Genomic DNA, 23,911 nt, shown 5'->3' with positions numbered 1-23,911 from the left:
AAATAACAACAATAAAGGTGTATGTAGAGGTTCCAGCACGATTCAGTGGATAAATCCTCACCTTGAATGCATCAGGATCCCATATGGATGCCAGTTCATGCCCAAATGCTCCATTTCCCATCAGCTTCCTGCTTATGGCCCAAAGCCTTGGGAGCCTGTACCTGTGTGGAAGACCTGGAAGAAGCTCCCGGCTCCTGGCTTTGGATAGGCTCAGCTCTGGCCTTTGCGGCCACGTGGAGAGTGAACTGGCAGATGAAAAATCTTTCCCTCTGTCTCTCCTCTTCGTTAACCTGGTCTGCCTTTCCAATTAAAAAAAGAAATATATATATATATAAAGAAATATAAATATATATATAAAAAGAAATATATATATAGAGAGAGAGAAAGAAATATATATACATACATATATGTATGTATGTGTGTGTGTGTGTGTGTGTGTGTGTGTGTGTAGGTGGGGCTGTGGCACAGTAAGTTAAGCCATTGCCTGTGACACCAAAATCTCAAGTGAATCCCAGTTTGAATCCCACCAATTTCACTTCTGATCCAGCTGCCTGCTAACAAACCCAGAATTCAGTGGAAAATGGATGGCCCAGATGCTTGAAGAAAACTACTACTGCAATAGGAGACATGAATGGGGTTGCGGGTACCTGGCTTTGACCTGGCCCAACTAGAGTCTAGGCTGTCATTTGGGAATACACCAGCTGATGAAATACCTCTCTCTCTTTCACTCTGCCTTTCAAATTTAAAAAATGAATAAATACTAAAAAAAGATATAACTTAAAATCTAGCTTTATAGAAAGCTGGGCAAATACATTATAATATACCCTGCCTTTTTTGATATGCTTTAATAAAATGTGCTGCTGCATTAAGAGAATCTCCACAAGCCCATCCCCTTCACTACATCTTTTGTTTGCCTTTGCATTTTTCTCTTCTTTACTATCCCAACATAAGAAACAGCATTAGTATAACTTGATAAAATTTTATAACACCAACTAGGGAAAACTGCTTTAGTGCTATAGACACAATCTCTAATAAACACTGTATGTCACCAGCACTGTAATTTCCTGCTTATCTAGGGACTGAGTGACTGGCAATCAAACTAAAGTCAGCCACATGGCAATGAAAAACATTTCCATTAGCCCAGGAAGACATTTGGATAAATCCATTTAATCACACTACTGGAAAGCAATAGATTACAAACAATGATGTCTCCTGCCTGCTTTTAATTATGTGGATTACATATTGTATGACAGTGATTACACTTTGTCTACTAACCCACAAAACAATGTTCCACCTGACCGGATACAGAACCATACATATAACTCTTCAATTTCTCACCTGAGGTTTATATTAACATTACTATATGTACAAGGACTGTAAGTTTGTAGTTTGCTACTGAGTGCTTAGATTCTATTTCCTGTTAATATTTAATTGAAATATAGATTAAGAGCAATCCAAGAGATCTCTAAATCTTTATCCTAAAACACTAACAGAATAACAAATGCAAATACATTAAATATCTATACAAATGGGAATTAATTTTATTCAAAAAAAAGCAAAAATAGAGGAAGATTTATTCAATGATTCACTCTCCAGATGTCTGCAATAGCCAGGAGCAGATCAGGCCCAAACTAGGAAGCAGAAATAAATCTGGTCTCCTAAATGGGAATAAGGAACCCCAAGTACTTGGGGTATTTCCTGCTCTTTCTCAGGGGAATTACAGGGAAGCTAGATCAAAAAAGCAGCAGGCACAACACAATCAAGCACTTCAAAACGGCATGTAGGTACCGCAAGCAGTGGTTAAGTCGTTGCATTACAATCCATAATTTCTACTTTTGAAGTAGGTGAGGAGATAGCAAAGAGAAGCTGAGGGTGTCACCAGTCCCTGCTTGCAGCCCTACCTGCTGCATTAAAACCTCCAACCTAGCCTTGACAGCAGAAAAACCATAATTGTACTTCAGCCACTCAGAACTAGAGCTGGCCAAAAATATGGCAACATGGTTGCCAGTGCATCTGTGCAAAGATCTAGTTAAATGTAATGTCATCATAAGAAAATGTAATGGCCGATACATCTACTCCCATCATTCATCATTAACATCTGAAGTGATACTCAAACACTGTCTCTATGAATATTTGGTCAATTAAACCCCACTGCAGACACAACTCATTATCTCCTATGACTACAGATCACATAAAGGGATGGACCCAAACCTCACAGAGCACAGCTCACCTTCCAGTGTACCCTAGCTCTGACCTGGGTACTTCTGCTTTGCATGCAAGCAAATCTTGTTTCTCTGTTGATCTTTATATAGCTCTCTTCCTCAAATTCTTCCTTGCATTGGGGATAAGAACTCAGATCCAGCTAACACACAACACTTTGGCAAGGGCAAATCTAATTTTCTTTCTAGTAGTATCTATGATGATATCTGGTAGGTAGAATATGATCTGCTTGAGATTTTTAAAAGTTTAGATATACGCCTCTACTACAATCACCAAGTTTTACTTAAAAAGAAGAAAATCTGTATAAAAACTGAAAATATAAATAACTCTTGACCATAGTTCTGAGATGATACTGCATGGTATCATATAGTAAAATTCATACACAAAAATCATTATTTTACCTCTAGCATAATCATTGTTTTCATCTACTAATAATAAGCAGTGTGTAATTAAATATTAAAATACTGAAATGTTCTTTAAATATATTGAATTTTACTGTGAGAGCTAAAAAGAGAAACCTTCTATTCCAAACTGAAATAAATAAATAAATAAATAAAAACTGATATCAGGTTTTTATTCTTTACTCTGTAAAACACGATGAATATACTCCAAGAAGTCCTTTAAAAAAAAAAATGTATTTAGGGCCCGGCTGCGTGGCCTAGCAGCTAAAGTCCTCGCCTTGAACATGCCAGAATCCCATATGGGCGCTGGTTCCAATCCCGCAGCTCCACTTCCCATCCAGCTCCCTGCCTGTGGCCCGGGAAAGCAGTCGAGGACGGCCCAAAGCTTTGGGACCCTACACTTGTGTGGGAGACCTGGAAGAAGTTCCTGGATCCTGGCTTCGGATCGGCATAGCACCGGCCGTTGCGCTTCACTTGGGGAGTGAATCATCAGACGGAAGATCTTTCTGTCTCTCCTCCTCTCTGTATCTCTGACTTTACAATAAATAAATAAATCTTTAAAATAAATAAATAAAATGTATTTATATAAAGGGAACACACACCATGTTATTCATTAACAGTCACTACTGCATAAGTTTCACCCTACCCTCCCTCTATCCATTGCTCCCACCACCCCTCCTCCTTACTTTCTTATTTTTGTTTTAATTTTTGCAATAGCAAAATTCTTACAAAGAACAAAAATTCTTATTTTTGTTAATTCTTACAACTTCTAAATTTATAATCACAAAAGATATGTCCTCTTTTTTTTTTATTTATTTTTTTTTTAAAGATTTATTTTTATTATTTTTTATTGGAAAGGCGGATATACAGAGAGGAGAGACAGAGAGGAAGATCTTCCATCCGATGATTCACTCCCCAAGTGAGCCGCAACGGGCCGATACTATGCCGATCCGAAGCCAGGAGCCTCTTCCGGGTCTCCCACGCGGGTGCAGGGTCCCAAAGCTTTGGGCCGTCCTCAACTGCTTTCCCAGGCCACAGGCAGGGAGCTGGAAGGGAAGCGGGGCTGCCGGGATTAGAACCGGCGCCCATATGGGATCCCGGGCGTGCAAGGCGAGGACTTAACCACTTGCGCCACCGCGCCGGGCCCAAGATATGTCCTCTTTAGCACAAAGACTGATGTTCCACTTACTAGTTGTCTCCCTCCAACTCTTAAGCTTCTCCATTAGACAACTGACTGGTTTTTACTATTTTTTACACACTACAGTTTTTGTAAAGTGCTTCTTTGGTCAAGATCTCACCACTAAAACAAACATTCCAGACCAACTGGTTTGAAAACTGATCTACTTAACAGCTACTGATAGGTTCAAGTTTCCATGAGATTTCTGTTTGATTTAATTTTGATGTTTATATAAAGCTTGAGGCAATTTAACAATCAAACCATTTCTTTCAGATTCTCAGGAAAAGTAAGCACCTTACCCAGCATGACTAGATGATGAAGGTGGTGGCAAGTCTGGTGTAAGGACATAAAGACTGTTGTTTTTTGGCAAATGTAGTGACTTTAAGACCATCTGGGGGAAAAAAAAAAAAACAATATTGATTCGCATTATAGTTTTTCCTACAATTCCTGAAAATACAGCAATTTCATAATTGCACTTTATCATTTCTAAATAAGATATGCAAAAGAACCACTGAATACAAAAAACCTTACTACACACACACACACACACACACACACACACACACACACACAGTGGCAGACTTTTGGCCTAGCGTTAAAGATATCATAACCTTCATCAAAGCATCTAAGTTCAATATTCACCCCAGATCCTGACTCAGTCTCCTGCTAATGTGGATCCTAAGGAGCAGTAATGATGCCAAGAAGTTGGGTTAGGTTCTAGCTACTACATGAGCAATCTGGACTGAGCTCCCAGCACCCCGCTTGACATTGATCCAACCCGATCACAGCAGCATTTTAAGAGTGAATCAGTAAGTGGAAATTCTCTCTGGCACATAAAAAAATAGATATATCAATGAATTAATAATGTGATTACTGACAACCTTGACAAAAACAACAACTGGAGACAAGAACTAAAAACAACTTAGTGTAAAGTTTTGTTATCAAGGAGATTGACTACAAAGGGGCTGGCACTATGGTGCAGCACCCTGAGCTACTTATTACAATGTCAGCCGCCCATACTGGAGCATTCAGTTTGAGTCCTGGTTGCTCTGCCTCCAATCTAGCTCCCTGTAAATAATCGTTAAGAAGCAACAAAAGATGGTCAAAGATTTGTGCCCCTACCACTCATGTGTGGAGACTGGGATGGAAATCCTGGCTTCTGGCTGCAGTCTGTCCCAGCTCTGGCTATTGTATCCACTGGCAGTTAGGCAGGGGTGTGTGAGTGTGTGTGTGTGTGTGTGTTCTCTATTCTCTCTCTTTCCCCTTCTCTCCCTTTTCCTCCCTTCTTCCCTCTTTCTCTGAACTCTGCCTTTCAAACAAATTTTAAAGACAGTGGGGATAGAGAAAGGGGGTGAGGGAAGCTAACTATATAATGTAGTCACTGCTAGAAATGGGATGTTTTAAGAGATTTATCTTAAGAACTGAAGAAACAAACAAAAAAACCAAAGAAACAAAACTATGTTGATAACAATTTACTAGAGAAAAACAAAAATGATACAGAATAGACAGAAAAAAATTAGATTGGATACTGACTAGGAAGGAAAAGATGTGTGTAACACAATGCAAAGCAACAATGTAGTTTATCTCAGCTAAAAACTTGAATAGACAACTAGAATAACACAAGAGAAAGCAGAGTATGGGGTTCTGGCTGCTCCACTTCCCATCCAGCTCCCTGCTTGTGACCTGGGAAAGCAGTAGACCATGGCCCAAAGCCTTGGGACCCTGCACCCATGTAGGAGACCTGGAAGAAATTCTTGGCTCCTGGCTTCAGACTGGTTCAGTGGCCACTTGGGGAGTGGATCAGACAGAAGATCTTTCACTCTGTCTCTCATTCTCTCTCTAAATCTGCTTTTCCAATAAAAATAAATAAATCTAAAACATAAAAATCAATAGTCTTAGTTTACATGAATAGCTGAGAAAAAATTTGTAAGACTAGTCCCATTTAGAATACCTGCAAAAGCATTTAAATAAGTTCAACCTAGACCATGCGCAATCTCTATAACAAAAGTTGAAAAACAACAAAGATATGGAAGTCACAAAAAAAAAAAAAGAAAAAAAAATCATCCACACTCGTGTATTGGAAAAATTCACATCATCCAAAGGTCCATACTTCTAAAAGCAAATTGCAGAATCTACTGATCCCAATCAAATATAAGTAAAATTCTTTTCAGATTAAGAAAAACAATGCTAAAATTCATACAGAAACACAAGCAACACTGAATAGCTAAAGCAATCTTAAATAACAAAAATAAAGCCACAGGCAACACAAAACTTCATGACATACTGCAGGGCAACTATACTCGAAACAGCCTGGTACTGGCACAAAAATACACATGAAGACCATGGAACAGAACTGAAACCCCAGAAATCAATCTACACAAATCTACACATTTGCAACCAACTAATCTTTGACAAATGAGCTAACAATCTACCCTGGCAAAAGGACAGACTTTTGAACATCTTACACAAAATCAAGTCAAAATGGATTAAAGATCCAAATCTATGACCTGATACCACCCAATTACTAGAGGAAAAACAATGGGGAAAGGTACAAGACACTGGCATAAGCAAAGACTTCTTGGAAAAGTCTACAGGTAACAAAATTAAAAGTTAGAAAAATGGGATTACATCAAGCTACAAAGCTTCTGTATTGCAAAGGAAATAATCAAAAAAAGTGATGAGGGAACTGACAGAATAGGAGAAAATATTTGCAAATTATGCTACTAATAAAGGATTAATATCCATGATTTAGCAAGAGCTTGAAATTCAGCAACAGGAAAACAATCTAGTTAAGAAATGGGCTAGGAGCTAGAGCCATGGCATAGTAGGCTAAGCTTCCCCCTGTAGCATCAGCATGCCATATAGGAACCAGTTCAAATTCTGGCTGCTACACTTCTGATCTAAATCCCTATTTATGGCCGAGGAGAGCAGCAGAAAGTGGCTCAAATCCTTGAGACCTTGCACCGATGTGGGAGGCCCAGGAGAGACTCCAGGCTTCTGGCTTCAGTCCAGACTATAGACAAATCTGGGTAGTTACCACAAAATTAATGGCATGGGAATAGCAGCAATCACCTAGGCAAAAGAATACTTAGAAATAAGTAACTAAAGTAATATTTGTAACAAAGGCTACATTTACTTGACAGAACACATAGTTTAATTACATTTTCAAAACTATTGCCTTTTTCTTCAACACCTATTAAAAATTACACACCAGACTGTCACAAAACCACAATTTTCTCAATAAATGAATGCATACTATTGATTCAAACAAATTCACTTTGTTTTAGTTTTTCAAGATTGTTGATTTACTCAGCTACTCAATATTTTCTAAGAAGTTCATGTTTCAATTAGAACATACAGCAAAAAGGGATAACAAACTATGGCCCATTTAAAAAAAATTAACCTACTGCTATTTTCACACAGCCTCTTAAAAAAGTAAATAACTTTTTAAATGCTGCCAGGGCAGGGGAGCTGTTTCAATGTGCAATATCAGAGAAAGTGGATGCAGAAGAGCCTGAATGGTCCACAAATAACATATCTACCATCTGACTTTATCCAGAAAAAAACACCTGATGCCTGATATAACCTGTGTCTAAACTTACAAATATCTTGCCAACCCAAATTTTCTGGAAATATCTCTGTGAGGTACTCATTACATTACCGTATATCAAATGAGCTTTAATACTCATATAAACATCAGCAGAATGTCGACAAGAAGCCATTCACAAAAAAATGACCAAATAGTTGTAGATTCCAACCTTGTCTGTTCATTGAAATAATAATTTGCTATCTGTTATGGGCTAAGAAGTTGATTAGTGCTCGTTGGGATGGGCAGAAACAGGAATTGGGCTTATGGCTAAAAGCACCGAGACTAGTTGAACTCATCTGTATCCAATATCCTGCTAAATTAGGACTTGGGGGAAAGAGTATATAAGGAGAGGTGAAGGAGCAATAAACGAAGGTGAAGGAGCAATAAATGGAGACTTCACAGAGACTTCTACCATCACTGGTCTCCTGTCGGTGCTTCATCCCCAGACCCTCTCCCTGTCCACGTTACCGGCTCTGCTGGCAGAGGCAGGTATCTACTATGAAAGTGTTGACAATTAGTTTGCCCCTAAACATCTGAAGTTCTAGAATTAACTAATTATTTCCCTTTTTGATTATTAATCCTATAAAACAAAGTGAATTTTTTAATACTTGAGGTATATTGAGAATGACAACTACCTGAAAAATCACAACACTGCACACATTCTTAAAATAGAATTCATTCCAGGCACTTGTCACTATGCAACCAAAGAAAGAAAAATTCTTAGGATTTACATTTCTCAAGTTTTAAAATTTTCTCTTATTATCTTTGAACTATAATCAATACATGTCATGAATGTATATACTGTGTGCGACTTCTTTCAGGCTAATAAGTAACTGCTCAGTAAATTATTCCAGAGCACTCTGACACCCTAAGAAATCTGAGAGAAAGATAAGGCTCTCAAAACAGAATGCATGTATAACATGCATTATAACAGAATGCATTATAACATGTAGCATTTTCATTTACATGCTTAAAACAATCGGTTCAACGTGAAAACAATTAAGCTTGAAGAAAACTGCTGACTACTTAAACTAACTCATTATTAGCAAATCTACTCCCCTTCATATGTAACTACTTTAATTAAAACCAATATTAATACATGATTTAGTGCATTGTTAAACTTAATTTTCTTTTTATTTCCAGGCAATTAAGAGACTCACACTGTCTTCCACATCTCCGGTTTTCCAGCCTTTCAACAGCATTTTAGACACAGGTATCTGAAGTTCATTTTCTAGAATCTGTTTAATCTCTCCTGTATAAATAAAAAGAAATCAAATATTATTAACAAAATAACACATTTGTTCATATCCAGAACTAGCAATAATATTTGGCATATGGTGCACAATGAATAACAAATATTTCAGTAGCCCAAATCTCCTTGATCAAACAATATCTTGCTCCTCTGAAGGACTCAAGCTTCAACATGATGGTAAAAGATGACAATTAATAAAGTTAAATTAAACAACAGCAGGTATTTTAACCATGACTTTTTAAAAGAAATAGGTATTAAAGATTAGGGACTTAAATGGAAACTATTTCAAACTACTCAACATAGTACATGTTCTATGTGCTCCGCATATTATAGCAAAACCAACAGGTAACATAGTTTGGAAAAACATATGTTAGAATCAAATTTTTGGCTGACGTCTTATCTTGGGGAAATCAAAACTCCTATTATTATGTATCTACATCTCCTCTCTTACCTAGTTAAAGGTCTAAGGATGAAGGCAGACAGCATACATAAAAACTGATAGAAAAAGAAAGCCAAGGCATATGATCTACAAGATAAATTACATAGCACTGAAGAGAAAATCAACAGTTACAAGAGAAACCAGAACAAAACAAACAAAAACAACAATGAAAACCGCCTAATAGCCAGAGACAGCTTTATGGCAGAACTCAGCTTCATCTCAGTTTGAAACATGGGTCTCAGGACGGGGCGTCTCATGCCTGGATCCCAGACAGCCGCCATGTGCACATGGTGAGCTGTTCCCGGGCCTGCTGGGCTCCGGGCCGCTTCCTTTGGGGTGAGCAGACTGAGAGGGGAGGTATCCAGGACTGGGCAGGTCCAGGACCCACCCGCCGCCTTTATGGGGCAGTGAATGGGATTTGGGAGGGGCGCGAACTTGGGCCTGGGAATTTAAACCTCCAGCAGCCTCCTGGCTGCTGGTGGGTCTCAGACGGGGCGTCTCATGCCTGGATCCCAGACAGCCGCCATGGGCACATGGTGAGCCGTCCTCCCCGGGCGGCCAGTGCGCCATTGGTGCCAGGCTCTGCCTGCTGGCCACCCGGCCGAGGAGCTCTGGGGATTTGTTTCTTTGAGTTGCTGCTTAATTAGCTCCAGGTTGAACCCGTTGTGCTTCTTGGACCTGAAACAGGCAGTAACTCTTCCTCTGTAAACCTTGTAATCACTAATAATGCTGAGCACCAAATACCAGTCCATGCAGAAGCCTGGGCTTGGGGCTTGTCCTGCAAAAGTAGCTCCAACAGCTGGCTAATGTGTCAACTGGTACTGGAACACAGAAGATCAGGCACGACTGAGCAAACCTTAGCCCACAAGTAAAACTAGAAACCAGGAGGGAGCAGAAGTCATGCTGAGCTAGGCTCTTGTACCTACTGGTCTGCGGGAGCCAGGGACGCTAAGCCACAGTGTCTAAGGCAGAGTTCGGGACAGGGGAGGGGCTGTGCCAAGCTGAGTCAGAGCATCCACTGGCAGGCAAGTGATCTATGGCTGGGAACAGGCCCGGTTGGGGAGCTAAGGGGACAACCCTAGCTGGGCTGAGGTTCCCACCAAGAGGCATGTGGCCTGGAAGGGGGGCTGCGTTCTGATCTGGAAACAGTTGTAGTCTCCCTTGGCACAAGTGTGGACTGGGATTGGATGCACCGAACCGGGCCGGACCCCAACACTCCCTGGTGTCCTGGAGGACCAGGGCAGATGTGGGATGGACTAGGCAAGGTCTCAAACCCCTACTGAGCCATGTGTGAGCCATATGTGGGTATGGACAAACCATGGCTGGGCTGGAACATCCAACAGCAAGAACCAGATTGGGTGGAAGGCCAGTCAGGAAAAGCCACAGTTCCTGCTAGGACAGGAGGTGGACTGAGTAGGGTTGGCTCATGGACACCCTGATAAGCATGAAACCTGGCATTGGGAGAGGTTCTGATGGAGGAGCCTGGGCAACTTCTCTGGCAGGACACAGACCCGGCAGGTAAGTGCAAGAAACATGATAGGAAACAGCCCAGTAAAGGCCATGGAAAGTTACCCTCTGGCATACAATTGACAGGGGTCAGGGGAAGATCAGGCTGAATCTGTCCAGGTCATCCACTGGTAAATCCAAGCACCAGAACAGTGTGGGTCAAGCCAGGTTTGGTCGCAACAAAGACCAGTGCAAAATATGTAATGCCAAGGTGAGGTTGCCTGTACTGGAAATGACCGCAGCGCCCAACCAGCAAGCGTGAGAAAAAGGGGGCAGTGCCAACAGGGGAATAAGGGGTGGTTCCTTTGCTAGACAGCTACTTCCGCAGGAGAGCATAGCCTGGGATGGGGGCAGACCAGACTAGGCAGAGCTACCACACCTGTGCGCCTCATGTGGACTAGATCAGGGAAAAGCCAGGCTGGGCGAATTATTCCTACTGGTGCAAACAAAATTAAAGTGGGCGAGGGTTGTTTGGGCTTAGCCACAGCATCAGCTGGAATCTGGGAGTGGGAGAAGCCTGGGAGGGAAACAGTGGGCTCATCCCTCTTGGGTTACCACTTCCACAGAAGAACATAAAACTAAGATAGCGGCTGGGGTGGAAAGGGGTGTGGGACAGACTGGATTACTGCTACACTTACTGGCAAACCAGGGTAGGGGGTGGGCCTGGTCGGGGTTATTGTGGGTTGCTCCAACTAGGCTGCAGCTCCCACTGGTTTATGTGAGGGCCAAGTATGTGCTGGGCAGAACCAGGCTGGACTGCAACACCCAGTGGAAGTCGGGAGTGAAAACAGAACCAACCCAGCAATTGCAACCACCAGCTGATTGGGGTGATGGATGGTGCCAGGCCCTGTACTTCTTAGCACATACAAGAAGTTTCTTTGGAGATCTTCCTAATCTAAATGCTGGACTCAGAACCCTAACGAAGAAAAGAGAGAAGACAGAATAGGTCAACCAACCATCTCAGCTATGGTGGACTATGTCAATCAGTGGATTTTTCAAAGACCTCATAGTGCTTGGAGTGGCAAGATTGACAGCAATTCATAACTGTGGCAATATTAAAACCACCTAAGCAAGAACCTCAGAGCATGCCCTATATCTGGGACCTGGGGAGGGTGGGAAATTGGGTGGGCCTTCTCCCTTAATACCCCCCTTTAAACATGAAGGTAACAATATGGAAAACATACGAGTATTGTCCACTTTCCTGTAGCCCTTGAACCTTCTTACCCTAATTAACTATGTAAAGATTGTCAAAATAAAAATAAAATTTTACATTAAAAACAAAAAAAGAAACATAGTTGTATGAAGTGTAACCACTTGAAGGACAACAAAGCCTTTACAGGCAAGACAAAGCAAGACCAATCTTCACTGAAGATGAAAAACTGAAAGTTAAAAACAAAAATGGACATGGTGCCATGGAAAGCAGTGAAAGGAGAACCTCTTCAACACCTACAAATTATTCCACAGGAAGCAAGTCTATTTATAAGTCAATAATTAGTTAAATGCTGGTAGGATACTAACAAACAAAACACTAAATCAATGTACAAATCAACTTAAATTGTTATTAGTCTATAATTTCATATTAATACACAATTCAATTATATTTTTAAGAAGACCATGTATTTTAAAAAACTGATAATGCTACATATGAAACAATCAAAAATGATTACACGCTAACAAAGAAAGAGGGTGGGGAGCTTATGCATGCAAATTCTACAGAAACAGAGCTACCTTGGTAACCAACCCAAGTTCTTAAAGAAAATTCCTATATGGAAAATCAGATGATTAGAAGTCACAAAAAGTAATCCCAAATCAACATTATAATTGTGGAAACACAAAGCTATATCAACTGTAGGCTTCAAATATGTCACTATTTTTTAAGACTGTTTATTGGTACTTGAAAAATCAGAGATACAATTTTGCATCAGTTTGTTAATTCCTTTTAAGAAAGATTTGTTTTATTTTTTTATTACAAAGTCAGATACACAGAGAGGAGAGACAGAGAGGAAGATATTCTGTCTGATGATTCACTCCCCAAGTGACCGCAACACCTGGTGCCATGCCGATCCGAAGCCAGGAGCAAGGAACTTCTTTCTAGGTCTCCCACACAAGTGTAGGATCCCAAAGCATTGGGCTGTCCTCAACTGCTTTCCCAGGCCACAAGCAGGGAGCTGGATGGGAAGTAGAGCTGCCGGAATTAGAACCGTCGCCCATATGGGATCCTGGCATGTTCAAGGCAAGGACTTAAGCTGCTAGGCCATGCCGCCAGGCCCTGTTAATTTCCTTTTAAATTGCAATGACCAGAGCTATGTGGGTCCAAAGCTGCGACCCTGGAGCTTCCTCTGGGTCTCCAAAATAGGTGCAGGGTCCCAAGGTATTAGACCATCCATCCTCCACTGCTTTCCCAAGCAATAAACAGGGAGCTGGATGGAAAGTGGAGCAGCTGGGACACGAATTGGCACCTTTACGGGATGTCAGTGCCACAGGAAGAGATTTAGCCCACTATACAATGGTGTCAGTCCCCAAATATGCCTCTATTAACATAGGATCACTCTGTTTATGAAAATAGTAGAAAAGTGACTCATAATTTTTATACCAAATATATATAACATTAACTTGTCACTGGTGGCATAACTTTTCACTGGTGCCTCTGCGACGTGTTACTTAGCAGGGGTTGTCCAAGGATGTTGCTACCTGTGTCCCCTCCAAGTCCCAGAGGCCAGTCAGCAGAGCCTCCCAAGAACACCTACCTCTATCAGATTTACTCTCAATCCCACAAATTGCCTTTCACATCAATGGGCAGCCATGCTTTCATATCCAGGTGGCTTCAGAGGCCTCATGACCTTTGATCTCAGAGACCAAGAGCCCATGCTGTATGCCCAGAACTCAGCAAGCACAGTTCCAAGTGAGGCAAATGCATTTGCAGACTCTTGTGCAAAGAAGAGGAACATACCCAAATACACATCAAATATAAGCTTGCCTGCTCCAGGAAACCAAGCAAAGACCTCAAATACCTCTCCAAAAGGCAAAAGAATCCAACAACTTCTCAGAGAAATGAGAACCACCTAAGTTAGCATAATAGGCCCAGTCAAACCACTTCTTCCTTAGACCCAGATCCCATCCTACCAGTTTTCATGAAAGATTAGCCCAACATGCTGTACCAACGTTCTGCAAGACTTGTACTGGCTCTCTGATTCCTGTTCACAGTCTGGGAAAAGCAGAAAGATGATCCAAGTAGCACCTGTTCAAGAGACGCACATGAAGCTCCTGGTTCTTGACTTCAGCCTGGCCCATTCCTAGCTGTTGAGCCATTTGTGGAGTTAAATCAGAGAATGGAGGATCATTCTCCCTATCTCTCTGAACATCTGATTGAGGAAGCAGGGAAGAAAAGAGGAAAGAGAGGGAGGGAGGGAGAGAAAAGGAAGGGGAAAGGGGGAAGAGAGGAAAAAGGAAGGAGGGAAGAAGAAAGATAATTTTTCTAAACTTTCAGAGTTTCATGTAACTTTCAAATTTATTGATTTGTTTATCCTTAATATTATCCATGTAATATCAGTCCCTGTAATATCAGCAGACATGTTGATTTTGCTCTTGTTCACATCAGCAAGAGGATTACTGAATTTATTAATGTTTAAAAAAAACAGCTTTAGATTTTCCTCAATGTCTCCACTGCTTAACCATTTTCTGCTTTGAGTTCTCACATATATAACATTTTTCTTCCATAATTGTCCTGGATTTGACTTGGTACTGGTTTTTAAATTTCTTAACATTTCTAATGAAATAAGACTGACATAAAATTAACTGCACATATTTAAAATTTGTTTTGCTGATCATACCAAAAAGAAAGCATTATCATCAAGGTGCATTTACCAATATCCCAAAGGCTTTCTTACACTCCTTGGCAATTCTTCATTATCCCTCAAAAGAACCACACCGATCTGATACTTACACATTAATTTGAATTTTCTAGAGCTTTTTAAAAATGAACTTACAGACTTTACTCTTTTGGACTAGCACGGTAGCCTAGCAGCTAAAGTCCTTGCCTTGCACACACCTGGACCCCATATGGATGCTGGTTCTAATCCAAGCAGCCCCACTTCCCATCCAGCTCCCTGCTTGAAGCCTGAGAAAGCAGTTGAGGACAACCCAAGTCCTTGGGACTCTGCACCCGTGTGGCAGACCTGGAAGAAATTCCTGGCTCCTGGCTTTGGACTGGCTCAGCTCCCACTGTTGTGGTAGCTTGGGGAGTGAGTAAGCGAATGAAAGATCTTCCTCTCTGTCTTTCTTCCTCTCTGTAAATCTGACTTTCCAAGGAAAATAAATAAATCTTTAAAAAAAAAAAAAGAATGTACTTTTATCAGGCTTTTTTTCTTCACTCAAAACATATTATCCAATCCTTCCACTTTGGTGCATTTAACAAAATCAATCCCTTTTATTATTTTTACTAAGTAATATATTCTTATAAGAACATATAGCAATTTGGGCCCGGCGCAGTGGCGCAAGTGGTTAAGGTGTTCGCCTTGCACACCTGGGATCCCATATGAGCGCCGGTTCTAATCCCGGCAGCCCCGCTTCCCTTCCAGCTCCCTGCCTGTGGCCCAAAGCTTTGGGACCCTGCACCCGTGTGGGAGACCCGGAAGAGGCTCCTGGCTTCAGATCTGCATAGCATCGGCCGTTGCGCTCACTTGGGGAGTGAATCATAGGATGGAAGATCTTCCTCTCTATCTCTCCTCTCTGTATATCCGCCTTTCCAATAAAAAAATAATAAAAATAAATCTTTAGAAAAAAAAAAGAACATATAGCAATTTATCCATTCAATAGTTTATGTAAATTTGGGGTTGCTTATTCTTGGAACTATTACAAATGAAATTGCTATGAACAATGTACTACATGTCTTTGATGCACATATGCTTTTACTATCTAAGAAACAGTCCAACCCTTTTCCAAATTAATTTCTACTGTAATGACTTCAAATTCATTAGCATTTTTCTTCAATTGTCAATCTGCTGTTAATCCCATCTAATGTGTTTGTCATCTCAGATATCACAGGGCTTTTTTAATCTTTGGTTGTTAACTTCAGTTCATGTTTATATTTCCAGGTACATCTTTATATCTATCTCATCTTGTTAGTAACATTAATCATACCAGCAGAGGAAGGAGAAAGCATTTCACATTATTTAGAAACCCATTCCATTTTCAAAGGAAAAGCTAGTAGCAAAGTAAGAATACAAGGAATAGCTATATCTATGCCAGTTTGGGGTTGGTTTTGATTTCTTTTCTCATTAAAAGTTAGATTTTCTTCCATCTTTGTATATCCTGTAATTTGTTTTTTTTTAATGGATTCTGACATTGTAAGTTTTTTCCAGTGGGTAATTGATATGTTTATATTCCCTGAAATTTGTTTTTGAGATATACTTAAGTTACTTAAATCCCTTTGGACTTACCTTTTTAAATTTGCCTGTGGCACCGAAGCAGTATTTAATCTAGGCTAACTATTCCTTTGGATTACTAAGGCAAAATGCTCCCAAGTAGTCTAGCTGGTAGAAACATTATTCCCAGTCTCTGTCTCTCTACATTTTTTGGTGGTTTTAATTCTTTCAGGAGTGAAGATAAATCTGACTTTCGTTACTCCATTCTTTGTTGGAAATGTAAGTAGAAATTTAGATCAAATGTGCCTAAGACTTTGATCAAGGCATTCAAGAACTTCCTTCTCCTGCAATTAAATATCTTCCTTTGTAATTAACTTTCCCTCTCAGTACTAATGTGCTGGCATCAAACAAATGATTGTCATGTTATCATTATTCAGTTCAAAATCTTTTCCAATTCCCCTTGTGATTTCTTTTTAAGCCTATGATTTATTTGGATTTTTTTTTTTGAAGATTTATTTGTCTTCATAGGAAAGTCAGATTTACAGAGAGGAGGAGAGACAGTGAGGAAGATCTTCCATCCAATGGTTCACTTTCCAAAGTGGTCACAATGGCTGGAGCTGAGCCAATCTGAAGCCAGGAGCCAGGAGCTTCTTCTGGGTCTCCCATGTGGATGCAGGATGTCAAGGGTTTGGTCCGTCCCCAACTGCTTTCCTAGGCCACCAGTAGGGAGCTGGATATGAAACAGGGTTGCCAGGATTAGAACCAGCGCCTATATGGGATTCCAGGGTGTGCAAGGCGAGGACTTTAGCCACAAGACTACTGCACCTGGCCCAGAAATATTTTTTACCGTCTATGTTGGAATTTTTTCAGATTATTTTATTTCCAACAACTTCAGTTGTCAGAGAACACATTTCAAAAATGTTTGTGCATTTATTTGGCTGAGGGCAATTCCCACCTTAATGAATGTATCAATTTCATCCAAAAAGAACATACATTCTGTGGTAATAAGGAGCATTATGTATATTTCAAATATATTAAATTGGTGTCTATGTCTTCCAGACCTTCTGTTGCTCTAAACATTGATAAAAGAGAAATTTATTATAAACTCCCACTACAACATGAATTTTTTCACTTCTCATGTCAGTACAACCAATTTGGGATTTTATATATTTAGAACTTATATTAATTAGACATGTACATACTTGATATTTAGTTTTCCTGATGAATTGGTATTTTCGTTATCATGAAATGTCCCCCATGTATTCGTCACATTATTCTTTGTCCAAACTCTAACTCATCTAATAGTAGCACAGCCCCTCCAGCCTTTACAGAGCTATACTTTTTATTTTTAAACGTTCTCTTTCTACAATTAAATTGGCCTTCTTATTCAAATATAGCTGATTTCCTTTTTAAATTCAGTGTGATGACCTACTTTCTAATAAAATGTGTAATATAATCATCTATATTTTTGTTGGATGCAATTTTTTAAGATTTATTTATTTTTATTGGAAAGGCAGATTTTACAGAGAGTAGGAGATACAAATAGAAAGATCTTCCCTCCGCTGGTTTACTTCCCAAATAGGTGCCAACAGCCAGAAAAATGAGCTCTTCTGGGTCTCCCATGTCGATGCAGGGTCCCAAGGTTTTGGGCTGTCCTCGACTGCTTTCCCAGGCCACCGGATGGAAAGTGGAGCAGCTAGGACATGAATCAGCACCCATACGGGATCATGGCCCATGCAAAGCAAGGACTTTAGCCACTGAGCTACTCCACGAGGCCCTATTATTTCAGCTTTTAAAATATCACCATACTGTCTTGCAGTTTGCAGTGTTTCTAATAACAAGACTATGTTCACAATTTTTGAAACTCTTTTCCTTCTATTCTCCCCTTTATTTGGGGTCTAATTACATCCTGTGTCCTTTTATATTTCCTTTCCAAGTCACTCAGACCCCACTGCTCTTCCCACAAATCTGCCACTTGTGTTTAACTTCTTACTGTTCAAATGTATTAGTCTTTAACAGCTAATCTGCTAAACATACACAAATAAAAATTGTAATTGTAGCTCTTCTTTCATTAGCTCCAGAATTTTTTAGCTATTTTTAACATGTTTTATTTATATCGAGTTGTTGTTTTGTTTTTTTTTTAAAGTTTTAAGATTTATTTTTTTTTATTGGAAAGGCCGATTTACAGAGAGAAGGAGAGAAAAAGACCTTCCATCCACTGGTTTACTCCTCACGCAGCCTGGTCTCACAGGGTGCAGGATCCCAAGGTTTTGGGCCATCCCCCACTACTTCGTTGGGCCACAAGCAGGGAGCTGGATGGGACGTGGAGCTGCAGGATAGAAACTGGATACAGGATACAAACTGGAGCACATACAGAATTCTGGAACTTGCATGCAGAACATTAGCCAATTGAGGCATTGCACCCAGCTCTCTTTTTAATTCTTAAGAATATTTATAAGAGCTGTTTTAAAATCCTAATCTGTTAATTCCATCAAATCTGATTTTACAAATGTCTTTGATAGCTTTTGCTTTATGGGCCATATTTTGCTACTTCTTTAATGTATTGGTTATTGCATTGTAAATTACATTAGTGAATGCCAGAATTTTGTAGTGCCTCTTTAAATTGTAGATATCTGAGGCCCAGCATGGTAGTTCAACATACTAATCCTCCAGCTTCAGGCACCAGAACTCCGTATGTGACTGCTACAGGCCCTAAATGCTGCATTTCTGCTCCAGCTCCCTGCTTGCAGCCTGGGAAACCAGCAGAGGATAGTCCAAAGCCTTGGGCCCCTGCACCCACTTGGAAGACCCAAAAGAAGCTCCTGGCTCCTGGCTTCAGATCAGTTCAGTTCCAGTCACTGTTGCCATTCAGGGAAGGCAACAGTGGCTGGAAGATGTGTCTCTCTTCTCTGTAAATCGGGCCTACTTTTCCAATAAAAATAAATGAATCTTTTAAAAAAAATAGTTAGTGTAGAAACTTATTTTGGCAGCTACTTACACTTCATGCAGATTGCGTTAAACCTTTTGGGGATTTTTTTTACAAGTTTTCTTCCAAGTGAATGGACAGTGGTAATCCTCAAAAGTATACTAAATTGATTACTGGGGTTGCTTGACACTGATAATGTAAGAGCAATGCTAGTAAAACTAGGTGGCCTGTGACAAATCAAAGTATTAGGGCTAAGCTAAAGTAGTGTGGTGTAGCATATTCTTTACCACCAGAAAATGGCAATTTTTTAAAATGCCCATTCTCTAACCTGTTGGACACATTCATCCTGTTTTACATGAAAAATGCATACCTTTACACTAGAAAACAGAGTGGTTTGTCCTTCACATGACTGATTGCATGATCCAAACTATTACCTTAAGTAACATGAGAGAGTGAGTAGGAATTGCTTCCAGCTGATAAACTACATCAGCACCCAGGTATGGCAGATGTCCACTTGATGTTGCCTTAGAAACCCCACCATGGAGAAGAATGTTCTCAGGGTATTGTCTGAGTGGTCATGATAGTTTTGAGATGCTGTTGGTTTCACTGCTCCAAGGTTGAGAAAATCCGTCTAAGGTCCGCTGGCTGATGGGAGTTCACCCTAGTGCACCTACTTGCCCAGACATTTGCTGCCAAAACTTGACCAGAAGAGTTGTCCAACTTGTTCTGCTATCTTCTTACATGGAACTTGACATCTTCTGTAGACCCAAATGTGATGGCCATCATGTCCCCTTTATGCACCTGTGCATGCTGTTCACTGCATAGGCATCAGCAATCAAGAAGCCCCAGTCCCAATACGTGCAATTCCAAGCTCAAACCACAAATCTTGAGTTTCCCCATGGCTGGAGTTAGGAGTTCAGTGGTCCAGTTCAGAAGTGCCCCAGGAAACCTCACCTGGAATGACCCCAGACCTGATTCATAGATGTGTCAGCCAGTACAGGGTCTGAATCAGTCTGTCACCCATATCAGCCTATGCACACACTGCTGATTTTTTCTTTTCTTTTCCTTTTTCCTTTTTTTTTCCTTTTTCCTTTTCCCTTTTCCCTTTTCCTTTCCTTTCCTTTCCTTTTGGAAGACTTGTTTTGATTACAAAGGCAGATTTACAGGGAGGAGAGATAGAGAAAAAGCTCTTCCATCTACTAGCTCTCTCTCCAAGCAGCCACAATAGCTGGAGCTTAGCTGAGCTGAAGCCCGGAGCTTCTTGTGAGCCTCCCACGTGGGTGGCGGGTCCCAAGGTCTTGGGCCATCCTCTACTGCTTTCCCAAGCCAGAAGCAGGGAGCTGGATGAGAAGTAGAGCAGCTGGGATAGGAACTGGAGCAATATTGGATCCCGGTGCATGTAACTCAAGGACTTTAGCCACTAGGCTACTGCGCTGGGGCCCACAATGCTGATTGTAATTTCCTGTTCAGTACTGTCCCCAGCCCCACATCCCATGCAAACTGATGGATGCTGCAGCCCAGCCTAACCCAGAGTGCCAACATCGGAAAATGAGCTTAGCTGGGACAACCTCCAATAACCCCTCACTAAGCCCACCCCCAGTCCTGGTTCCAGTGTGTCAGTATGTATTTATAGCAGACTAGTCTGTGCTGTATCCCAACCAGGCACTTGTATACACCTACGGATGTTGCGCTTAGCTCCACCCACCCCATTCCACAACCCGTTCCACATATATGCCAATGGATGCTGCCTCCTTTTCCAGTCTGGACCACCTCCAGCCCTGGCACTCCTGCACATCAGTGGTAGCTGCAGCCCAGCAGAGAAGTGTCCACAGTTTCCCTTAGGCCCACTCCCAGTCCTGGATCTTCTATTTTCCAGGGAGTACTGCGTCTGATCTGACATGACTTGCACCGTGTCTCAACACTTCCTAGTAGATATTGCAGCAAAGTCCAGCCAGTCAGCCATTATCCTGGCCCTTGCAAGCACCAGTGAATGCAGTAATCTGACTAGCCCAGTCCTCACTCAAACCCAACTCACATGAAGGCCAATGGTTGCTGTAGCCCTGCCCAGCTCAATCTGCCCCTAATCCCAGCTCTCACACTAACCAGTGGGAAAAGAAGCCTGGTAGAGTAGTCCCCAGAGCCCTCCAACCAGATTCACTCCCAGGCCTGGGGTCTTACATGTGACAATGTGTACTGCACTCCAATTTGGCATGGCTCATCTTCCCTCAGCATTCACCAGTGGGTGTTATAGCCTGGCTCTACACAACCTGACCCTTATCCAAGCTCATGCTGGCAGGTGCACCAGCCTAGCCCAGCCTGGCCAACCCCCAATTCAGACCCTAATGTGAACTGATGAATGTTGTGGCCCAACCCGGCTTGGCCTGCACCCTGTCCTGACTCCCGCACCTGCCAATGGGTGTTGCAGACTGGCCAGCCCAGCCCACCCCTAGAACTTGACCCACATATACTCCCATGAGCACTACAATCTGGCCTGGACTGGAATGCAGCTATCACACTCACCTGCAGGACTACATCTCAGTAATGGAGATCCCCAAGTTCCCCTATCAGACCAGGTCACAGCTGCACAGTAGTAAGCGTTTGGATCAGTCTGCTTTGGCAAACCTCCATTTACGACATTCATCAGCAGGTACTGCAGCCTTACCAGAGCAGCCCACACTAGTTACAACTCTAAGCAGTGGGTGCTACATTCCAGCCTTCACTGGCCCACCCCCAGACCCAGCACTCCTACGGATAAGCATGTGCTGAGACCTAGCCCAGCCCATCCCACATCCACCATCCTACATCCACTCTGGCTCTCACGAGTGTCAACAAATACTGGAGCCTAGCCCAGCCTGGCACATCCGCAGATTCAGCTCACACGCTCACACTCAGTGGGAATGGTAGCCCAGCAGGAGCATCCCCTTAGCTTCCCTATGGCATCCGTTCCCAGTCACAGATCCTGTGAGTGCCAGTGGTTGCTCCGACCCAGTGGCTTGGCCTACCTCCATCTTGGCCCTTGCCATCAGATGCTATAGTCTGGCATGCCCCATCCAGGCCTCAACCCCAACTTCCACTGGTAGGTGATGCAGCCTAGCCCTGACCAACCTGTCCCATTCTCAGGTCTCACGCAAACCAGTAAGTGTAACAGCCTAGCCTGGCATGGCCCAAAACCCATCCTGGCTCCTACGAATGTCAGTGCATTATGGTTTCGTCCAGCGTTGCCTATCTGCAACCCCTGCCACCACCAAGTAAGCCCACACACCTGCTGACAAGTCAGAGTACAAACTTTTAAAAAATATAATCTACATTTTCTAAATGTTAAACAATTTAATGCCTTTCATCAAGGAACTGTGATTTCGAAGGAACTGTGATTTAAATTTACAATACTAAGCCTTTATATTTGTGAAACACAAGTAAACATGATGTGGGGAGAATTCTTCCCCTAAAAAAACAAATGGTAATTAATACATTCTAATTCTTTCCTTTGAAGAGGAAAATCTGTTATGAAAACTAGATACCATGTCCATATTAATCATTTCTGAATAGAATGTAGCATATTGTTGCAAAGTATCATCATATCTTAAGATAAAAAAAAAGTGTCCCTATTCTATTATTTGGTGAATATGATTGAGCAAAACTATTGGCCATCTCTGTTGGCATCTTTAAATTTCTTTTAAAAATCACCTCTTTTAAATTTAAAATGTCAACACAAGATGGCGCCAAAATCTCAAAAGATTAAAATGAAATAAAAAATATCTCAGAATAGTACACAGAAATCAAACCTGTCACCCAAAAGAAATAAAATGTACAGTAATATATCATGATATTTCTTATGTAAAATTCTCAGAAATAAATCTCTTATACCTTTGTTCCATCAACATATTGTAACATTAAAATTTACTTTCTCCACACATGTCCTTATTTAAGCCACCAACCTCTACAATAGTTCTCATTCGCATTTTGCATGTCATTCCTTTGAGGAAAAATCCAATTAAAATCTCACATTAGAAACAATACTTTAGTCTTTCAAGGTCAGAAAGGATCCATTCCAAAAGACATTTAAATTTGCTATCTGATATTTTGCCAAAAAGTGACTTAATGGCAAAAATTATAGTCCAGTAAGTTAAGCTGCCTTTAAAAGGGCATCCCTTATGGAAGTGTGGGTTCAAGTTCTGGCTACTCCGTGTCCAAGCCAGCTTCCTACTAATGTGAGAAGACAGCAGAGATGACACAAGTACTTGGGCTCTCTGACCAGTGTAGCAGACCGGGTTGGAGCTCTCATCTTCTGGCTTCAGCCTGGACCAGACCTTCTCGTTGCAGCCGTTAGGAGAAGGGGTTGAATGAATGGAGATCTGTCTCTCTGTATGTGTCACTCCCTTTTCGTCTGTCACTTGTCTTTCAAATAAATAAACCTTTTTTTTTTTAATAAGGACTATATTATGGTAATGCTCACAACCTATCCTTCTGAACCATCTGACCTCACAAATTCAAGGATCCAACTTTTTCCTATCTTGCTGCTCATAATGTAAGCTCATATGAAAAGGTTCATTACCATACACTTACAAACATCAAAATTACCAATGTATTTGAAGCATTCTGAGACCAAAAGAATTCCAGAAAGTTTCTCTATTTCATAAGGTTATTTACATGATTTTGAATTATTTGTTTTTAATTTTTAAATTTTTTTAATTGGAAAGGTGGATATACAGAGAGACAGAGAGGAAGTTCTTCCGTCCGATGATTCACTCCCCAAGCAGCCGCAACAGCTGGAGCTGAGACAATCCAAAGCCAGGAGCCTCTTTCGGGCCTCCAAAGCGGGTGCAGGGTCCCAAAGCTTTGGGCTGCCCTTTACTGCTTTCCCAGGCCACAGGCAGGGAGCTGGATGGGAAGCGGGGCTGCCGGGATTAGAACCGGCGCCCATATGGGTTCCCGGGGCGTGCAAGGCAAGGACCTTAACCACTACACCATCGCGCCAGGCCCTAGTTGTTTTTTTTTTTTTTTTAAACACTCAGGCATACAAAGACAGAGATCTTCCATC

At 41.3% G+C, this 23,911-nt stretch overlaps 1 protein-coding gene across 1 annotated transcript in view; it reads right to left on the bottom strand.

Annotated features, from left to right (window-relative positions):
• FAF1 (Fas associated factor 1) overlaps positions 1 to 23,911 on the bottom strand; it is a 387,496-nt gene that overhangs the window by 260,756 nt on the left and 102,829 nt on the right. The window contains exons 5-6 of the mRNA XM_040978567.1: positions 8,548 to 8,639; positions 4,098 to 4,189 (exon numbers count right to left, since the gene is read on the bottom strand). Coding sequence (XP_040834501.1) covers positions 4,098 to 4,189; positions 8,548 to 8,639 — 184 coding nt within the window. The remainder of the gene's footprint in view (positions 1 to 4,097; positions 4,190 to 8,547; positions 8,640 to 23,911) is intronic.

The sequence above is a fragment of the Ochotona curzoniae genome, unplaced genomic scaffold (assembly GCF_017591425.1).
Source record: "Ochotona curzoniae isolate NIBS_2020 unplaced genomic scaffold, NIBS_Ocur_1.0 contig_291, whole genome shotgun sequence".
Taxonomy (NCBI): Eukaryota; Metazoa; Chordata; class Mammalia; order Lagomorpha; family Ochotonidae; genus Ochotona; species Ochotona curzoniae.
Note: the sequence above shows the minus strand (reverse complement) of the source record. Positions and strands in the feature narration are given on the sequence as shown.